Raw genomic sequence first — 8,777 nt, forward strand, 5'->3', positions numbered from 1 at the left:
ATAGGATCTTTGATGTCCCTTGAACTTGGAGCAAATACTTCAACCAGGCTGTCAAGTATCTGCTCCTCTTCTTCTGCAGCAACATATTCAAAACTGTTTGGCACTTCCTCATCTGATGATATTCATGCTATTTGTTCCTCACTAGTGTCATAGCATAGTTCCTGATCAGAATTATGATCTATATCCGGGCCATGCCTATCTTCCAGTGGAATGAACTTGACATATCCCAAATCTATCTCCAATCTGCCTCCTTTTTGTTGCAAACATTCAGTATCAACAGTAATAGGAGACATATGCCCTTTGTGATCTCCTTTAGAGCTGCTTCCCTGGCTATGTAATATATCATCTCTATCTCTCCCTTTATTAACATCCATGATATCTGATGAATTATTGTTCTTATACTGCTCTGTTCTATCCAGAATTTCCTTAGCATAAGCTTGCTTTGGTTTCTGCTTAACCCATAGCATGTTCTTGAGGAGTCTAGCTGCATTTACTTTCTTCCTTTTCTTTCTTTGCTTCTTCTTCTGCCCTTTGGCTCCAACACTTTTCAAATTTTGCTCTGTGCTTTCTGTTAAAGAATGAAGGTTTTCTGGTGCTTTTTCTTGCAACTTGTGCTTGCTTTGTTCAGCTCCTAATACCTCATCAACCTATTTTCCAGTATCCACCACTTGTTGTCCCTGACTTTGATTGCCAAACTTTTTTGGTTCTGCTAATTGGATACTCTTTTTGTCTTTCTATTTGAGCCTCAGTCTGCTGGTACTGTTTCTTGACATGTTTGCCTCTTCTTGGGCTTTTTGTGTTTCCTTGTTTGGAATGATTGCTTCGTTCTGACCTCCTTTAGTAGCAGTTACTTTTTTTGTATTTACAGGATTTGGAGGCTTATCAAAAGCTTTCTTGTTCTTCCTCCTAGTGACTTCTGTGAAACCATCTTTATCTTGAATATTTTTCCCAGTATTCGAACCATTTGGAACATTGTTCCTTTTCTCATTGAGCCTGTTCTGACCCCCTTCCCCTTCTTGTTGTTGTGTTTCCCTTTTTTCCTCTTGATTCTTTATGCTTTGTACTTCCTCAATAGCCTCCTGTTTTCCCTCTTGTTTATTAGACTTTTTCTTAGCTTCCACTTTGCACTTGGATTGATCATGACCTTATAATCTACAAGTTCTACAAAAAGCCGGGACACCTTCGTAATCAATTTTTTGATAGTAACCTTTCAGTCCAGCCCCTTTCTTTTCTATCCCAATGAATACAAAGGTTGGAAGAGCTTTCTCCAGATCAACCTCTACCCTTACTTTAGCTAAATTTGGTCTAGTTCTGGTATTTGTTGCAATGTCCCTTTTTATAGGACTCCCTACTTGCTCGAGTATCTGACTAAGATAGTTCCATTGATACAAATGATATTTTAAACCCAGTAACAGAACCCAAATTGGGGCTAATGAGGTTTCCTCATTTGGGTCAAAATCCGAAGACCATTTAAACATTCTCATCAAAGAGTCATTAGTAGAAATAAATCTTCTAAAGTAAACATCATTGAGATCTGCTTCATTATCAAAATCTAAGAAAATATGTCGATAATCATAAACACCTATGCGAACTTCACCTTTTAGAGGAATCTGCTCACGAAATTTCCTCCTAATTAGGTCAATTTGAGGTCTGCCATACGAGTATTGGCCCACCAGAGTCCATTTGCATTGTTCCGTCATCACCCTGTAATAATTATCAGCGTCAAACATCGCCGCAGGTGTGCCGTTGTGGATTGTTTGCCTTGACTTTACTGGGTAGTTATTAATAGGGATAAATTGTTTATGCGTTCCTTCAATTGCCCCTTTATAGCTGTTCTTTTTTGAATTGGGCAGTGTAGAAGTGGTCGCCTCTGCTGTGGGATCTTTTGGCTGATCAATACGCGCCGGAGTTCCGGCTGTCGGAGTTGCCATAGAGAGGAGCATAGGTGAACGCGCTAGGATTTTCTACCGTTGTGGTTCAACGGGTGTTTTGTACGGAGAGAGAAAATAAAATTTAAAGCTGTGTTTTGGTGGTCATAACTAGTTAGGTACTTGCCCTGTTGCTACAGCTTCTGTAATCTCAAATGTGATATTGTTATTGAAATGTTTCTCTTTTTATATTGTTATATTTCTTTTCTGCATGTTATTACTATTTTTTCTCACCAAGGTAGATTATAATCTAATAGTATCAGTGGAAGTATTATTGTATTGCTTATAACTGAAACTAGTATTATAAGGAGTAGTTATAGAATATATTCTGATTATTTTAATTAAGGAATTGGTGTCGTAGGTTTGAATATACACAAGGGTCTTGCTGAAACTCTACAAATAATTTAAGTAGTCGTTTGGACATGCGGTTTGAACCATGAGATGAAACTAGCGTTTGGACATGGATTTAATCTCATGGTTTCAAACCATGGTTTCAAAATTTTTAAATATAAAATTTGACCCATAAGTTTATATTTTATAAAAAAAGACCCATAAGTTGGTAAATATTTTTAACAATTACTCCTGTCAATCATTTACCAATCTCATTAACTTCCACCAACCTTTATTTATGTCTACCATATGGGAGAATTATATTAAAGAGTAGTTACATTACTATTTACGTTAAATTTTCGTTTTTATTGAACTAAAGTTTGATCAATTAATGTTGTATTTTTTAGAAAGGCCTTCTAGTAGCGTATTAATTTTGTTATGAACTATGACTTGCTCATTTGGTAAGATTGTCTAATAATTGGGAATGTTTTGATAGTTTTCACAACTTGTGGGTTTTTATGTCTATAATAGAAAATACAACTTAAGATATCCAAATTACATGTCCAAACATGATTTCAAACCATGTCCAAATGGCTCCTAAGGGCATGCAACTATCTAGCTAGTATGACCCTTGATTGTTTCCTTTAAATTTCCTAATCCCATGACGACACATGCATATATACGTAGCTTTTCATTTTTTTTGGCTTCATAGTATTTGCTAAATTGAGCCTTGTATGGCAAGTAATTAAATTGATGTGCTCCTTTCTCCCTTTACACATTCTATCACGCGTACCACGCGGACACATACACTCACTCAAGTTGTAGTCTCTAATACACTGACACACACTGCAAAAAGGAAAGACGCACACTGCAAAAAAGAGAGAATGATTTAAGTTATATATATTGGCAATATAAAGATAACATGATGTAGTGGAATAGTCACCAAGTTACTGTTTATCGAGAAAACTATTAGTAATAACTAATTTATAGCGATTTGATTGTGTAAATATTTTTTACACCATTAATGCATAGTACTCAAAGTCTTAAACTCGAATAAACATATACATAGTCTTTATATTCTTACATGACTGACCGTGACCAAATACACATTAACAGCACACCCACGCACACACACATGCACACTATACCATGCAAGAAATGAGCTTGAATTTGCTTTCAAACTTACCTTGAGATCACCCAGAAATTTCATGAGAAACCACAAACAAAGCCTTAGTTCTCCGTCTATAAAATCTTCACGTTTCCTCCAAATAATCACAAAGCAAACTACTAAGCTAGCTGTTCTCACAAACATATATAGCTTCACATAAAGAGAGGGAAAGAGAGAAGATGGCTGATAAAGGAAAAGACGTGACAGAGAAAATTACTAATAATGGAGTATTTCCACACAAACCCAAGAGTGGAAGTGTTTTTCCAAAAAAGCAAAAGTCGGTGAATGCCATGGCTGTTGAAATAATGGGGAAAACCGTCTATTCTGCTTTCAAGAATGTCAAGAAAAAGATCATTCCTCAGGACAACTAGCTAAGAGTCTGTCTTGTCCTAGTATATTATGCAATATTTAGGACATGGTTTGTTTAATTTCCTATTTAAGAGATGTGAAATTTCATTTACAAATGCAATAACGTTACTCCGTACTATGTGGTATTAGGATTCTGGGTAGGTACTTGCCCTGTCGCTACAGCTTCTGTAATCTCAAATGTGACATTGTTATTGAAATGTTTCTCTTTGTATATTATGATATTCCTTCATGTTATTACGTTTTCTCACCAAGCTAGCTTATAATATGGACTAATAGGATCAGCGGAAGAGGTGTAATGTGTTTTGAGGCAACTGTGGATGATCATCTGAGATATTATCTCTCAACATAGTTAATGATTTTTTTTTTTTAATAAGTTTGAGAAAATTATAGTCCATAGTTTGCATGAAAACATACTACTCCTCTTCTTCACCTCATTCGGCCAATCCATAGTTTGCCTGACGATTCCTTGCCATTGTACCAATCTACTCTAGCTATTTGCTGTTATCTCACAGGTATATAGGAGGTCTATTATGTTTTCATTCTCAACAACACACAAAGGACAAATAATATTAGTTTCCCTCATTGATCTGCCCCTGCCATAGTGCTAAATGTGTAACCATTAATTGAACTAAATATTTGTCTTTTTTTTCTTGCATAAGTTACATAGCAGTTTGCATATTGCAGCTTTGTTCCAAGTCAAAATATCTAGAATAAAGGCCACCAGCTGACTAAGGATAACATAATTTGTCCCCAAGTTATCAGTGATCTGTGTGACACTTTTGTCCCACTAGTCCACAAGAATTGCTTCAATCACTTGAAAATCAATCTCTTTAGGTAGAATAAATATTTGAGCCCAAAAATTATTATATTAGCAGATTACTGAAGACTTTGTTTCAGAAGCCTGAATTTAAGTATCATCCTAAGTGTGCTAAAATGAACATCGTTCAATTAGGATTGCTGATTATCTTTGGCTGTTCTGAAGAGGTGATGTGAGCTAAGTTCAGATATTGTATACATGTTTTTGAGACTCCTTTAAAGCTTCTGGTTTAATAACTAATATAGACAAAAGCATCGTCTACTTTGGTGGTATAAATTTAAATATTCAGGTTGAGATGCAAAGTGTACTCTGGCTTCTCAAAAGGGGATCTTCCTATAAGTTATTAGGTGTTCTATTGATCTCAAAAAAGAAATTGTCTGTGATTCAATGCAAACCTTAGCTTAATAAATTGATTGGTAAAATCACAGACATCCTTAACACTTGCCACATACATCCTCAACATTCGTCACATACATCCTCAAACATTGCCACATACATCCTCAACATTCGTCACATACATCCTCAAACATTGCCACACGACCTAGCAGGCCCAAATGGAATATGTACCTCCGAAGGGTATCCAGTAAATCTCGTTGACCACCCCCTAAGCCGAGGAACAAAACTAGCTATGAAGATTATAATGTAATGCAAACATAATACTTAACTACTTAATAGTACATTACGCAGTAAGCAAAGAGACAGTATCAAACAACATCAACCAAACTGATAAACATCTTTTTTTCTCATTACAGTTCATTTAAAATAATAAAAGGCCTAGAACTAGCTATATTTCATCATTCCAAATTCAAAAATTCGATTTATACAACTAATTGGTATGTGCATCTCTTTTATTACTTCTTTGTATCCCTTGCTCTTCCATTACAGTTCACTCGTCGATGGAAAAATCAGTCGGAAGATCTCCCATCACCCTCTGTGATAATATCTTTGAAAGCACCACCACTGGGAATCATAGGTAAAACATGCTCCTGGTGAGGTACTATTACATCCAACAAGTAAGGTCCGGGAGTGTCTAACATCTTTTGTATAGCACCTCTAACATCATTCTTTTTTGTCACTCGAGCAGCAGGTATATCACAAGCCTCCGCGAATTTCAACATATCAGGAAAAATCTCTGCTTCATTAGAAGGATTTCCGAGATAGGTATGTGCTCTATTCGCCTTATAGAACCGGTCCTCCCACTGGACCACCATTCCCAAGTGTTGATTATTTAGAATCAACATCTTAACAGGAAGATTCTCCGCTCTAATTGTTGCTAACTCTTGCACATTCATCATGAAACTTCCGTCTCCACCAATGTCCACTACAATCGCATCCGGTCTTGCAACAGCTGCTCCTATCGCAGCAGGAAATCCAAATCCCATTGCACCTAATCCACCGGATGTCTACAATTGCGTTGGATTTTTGTACTTATAATATTGAGCAGACCACATCTGGTGTTGGCCTACACCGGTACTTATAATGGCATTTCCATTAGTTAACTCATCAAGCACCTGGATGGCATATTGTCGTGGAATGGCTTCACCAAAAGTTTTATACTTCAACGGGTACTTCAATTTTTTCTCTGTCAACTCTTTCCTCCAGGGAGAGAAATCCAGCTTCAGTTTATTTATTTCTCTCTCCAATATTGAATTCAAGCCCTGTAATGCCAACTTAATATCTGCACAAATGGATACATGAGGTTGCTTGTTCTTACCAATCTCCGCAGCGTCAATATCAATGTGAACAATCTTTGCTCTGTTTGCAAAAGCTTCTATTTTACCAGTGACACGGTCATCAAACCTCACTCCAAATGCTAGCAGCAAATCACTACTATCCACAGCGTAATTAGAATAAACAGTACAATGCATTCCTAGCATTTGAAGGGAAAACTCATCACCTGTCGGAAACGCTCCGAGACCTATCAAAGTACTGGCCACTGGAATACCTGTACAAAAATAACAACAACAACAACAACGCCTCAATCCCATGTAAGTTTATACTGGCTATATAAAAACTCAATGATCATGTCGCTCCATTTAAACCATCTCAGACCAAAATAATACAAAATTAATTTTAAATAATAGAAGTTCTCTATATTTTTACTAGCAACTGGAATACCTGTGAGCTCCAGAAAGCGCCTTAACTCCTCGCACGATTGTATGCACCCACCGCCAACATATAAAACTGGTTTTTTTGACTCAGAAATTAGTCTAACAATTTGCTCCAAGAGCATCTTTTTTGGTGGTTCAGGGAGTCTGGACATGTAACCTGTCAACTTCATTGGTTGATTCCAATTAGGAATCACCATTTGTTGCTGAATATCTTTAGGAATATCAATTAGAACCGGTCCAGGTCGGCCTGATCGCGCTAGGAAAAACGCCTCTCGTACAATCCTAGGGATATCATGAACGTCCATAACTAGATAATTTTGCTTGGTAATTGATCTAGTCACCTCAACAATTGGAGTTTCTTGAAATGAGTCTGTCCCGATCATCCTACGAGGAACTTGACCTGTAACAGCAACAATTGGAACACTATGAATCAGCAAGACCGCCAACAAAATTAGTAGTACCAAAGCAATGCCTCATACCTCTAATTTGCCCGTATGAATATTTAAGAAAAATTAACAACCTTTTTTTGAAGGGAGAATATCTAAAGACCCCATAACCTTAGGTGTGTGTAATCCGGATCCCTCTTAAACTATGCTTGATCCTAATTACCCTGCACTTGTTTTTTTTTATAATCGTTACCCCACCAAACAATAACAGGTTCTAATTACCCCGTACTTGTTTTTTTATTTTTTATTTTTATAATTGTTACCCCCTCAAAAAGAAAAATGGGAAAAAAAATAAAAAAATGGTAGCTGAATTTTAATGGAGATATAAAAGGAAATGAGATTAATATGACATGGGTGTTATTTTACATTTTCACTTGCCAAACGTCATTTGAAATCACTTGGATTGTAGAAAAGCCAAGTACAAGGGGTAATTAGGATCCATTATTGTCTAAGGGGGTAACAATTTTAAAAAAAAAAAAAAAAAAAAAAAAAAAAAAAAACACGTATAGAGGTAATTAAGACCAGATATAGTTTAAGGGGATTTAGATAAAACACGTCAATTTTAGGGGATCTTTAGGTATTCTACCTTTTTTTTTACGATCATTCAACCTACAGTTTTCTCGCGAGAACTAATGAATTATTTTTACAAAAGTCATTAAACTATTTTTTGTTACTTTAAAATCATCCAACTAGGAATTAAGTTGACCTGTAATAGCAACAATTGGAATACTATCCGTCATATCATCAGCAAGACCGCTGACAAGATTAGTAGCTCCAGGGCCAGAGGTGGCCATACAAACACCAGGGAACCCTATGGCGCGTGCATACCCTTCAGCCGCAAAAATGCCACCCTGTTCATGACGTGGCAATACATTCCGGATGGTTGGAGAGCTGGTGAGAGCCTGGTGAATTTCCATTGAAGTGCCACCAGGGTAAGCAAATACATAGGTGACGCCTTCACGCCCGAGCGCTTCAATGATAACATCGCATCCTTTTCTAGGTTCATCAGGAGCAAATTGGGAAGTGAACGTCTCGATTGGTGGAGCATTTGGTGTGGTGGAAACGGCGTTGGTGTTAGGAAAACGGCGGAGACTGGAGATAATTTTATGTGGAATTGTTGGAGTCTGTGGGGAAGGGAAGAAGGTTCTGGAAAGAAGTTTAGGGGAATAGGAGGAAGAAGAAGATGTAATAAAAGCGGAAAATGAAAGAGTTGGAGAAGCTGACGCCATTGTTGAGAGATAAACGCATGAAACAGATATCAGGAGTCGAGAAAGTTTATAATGGAATGTTTGATAAGTATTAGATAAACAATTTTTATTACTCGATTAACTAATTATTAAGTACTATGCAATACAGGAAAAAATTGACTTTGATACATCAGGAGGAAGTTCCAATGAATTTAGGCAGGAAAGTGCATCTATATGTAACTCTAGTAGCTTGCTTTTTGGACTCACCGTAGAACACATCCCTCAAGCCACACAGCAGTTATTAGCATTAAACAGAATGTTTAAGTTTTGGAGCAACACGTTAACACTAAATGACATGGTGGGGGAATTAGGTTGTGCTATAATGGGTAGCTGTAAACTGGAGTATATTTAAAGAAGTTTC

The 8,777-nt window shown here is 36.8% G+C and overlaps 1 protein-coding gene across 1 annotated transcript; it reads right to left on the reverse strand.

The window, feature by feature from the left end:
* Positions 1-5,320: 5,320 nt before the first annotated feature.
* LOC132053829 (acetolactate synthase 2, chloroplastic) lies at positions 5,321-8,398 on the reverse strand. Its single transcript, XM_059445929.1, is given in 3 exon segments — positions 5,321-6,557; positions 6,731-7,123; positions 7,876-8,398. Coding segments are annotated over 3 exon segments (1,956 nt in total). The 3' UTR covers positions 5,321-5,517.
* Between the last annotated feature and the right edge of the window lie 379 nt (positions 8,399-8,777).

Source organism: Lycium ferocissimum, chromosome 4 (assembly GCF_029784015.1).
Source record: "Lycium ferocissimum isolate CSIRO_LF1 chromosome 4, AGI_CSIRO_Lferr_CH_V1, whole genome shotgun sequence".
NCBI lineage: Eukaryota > Viridiplantae > Streptophyta > Magnoliopsida > Solanales > Solanaceae > Lycium > Lycium ferocissimum.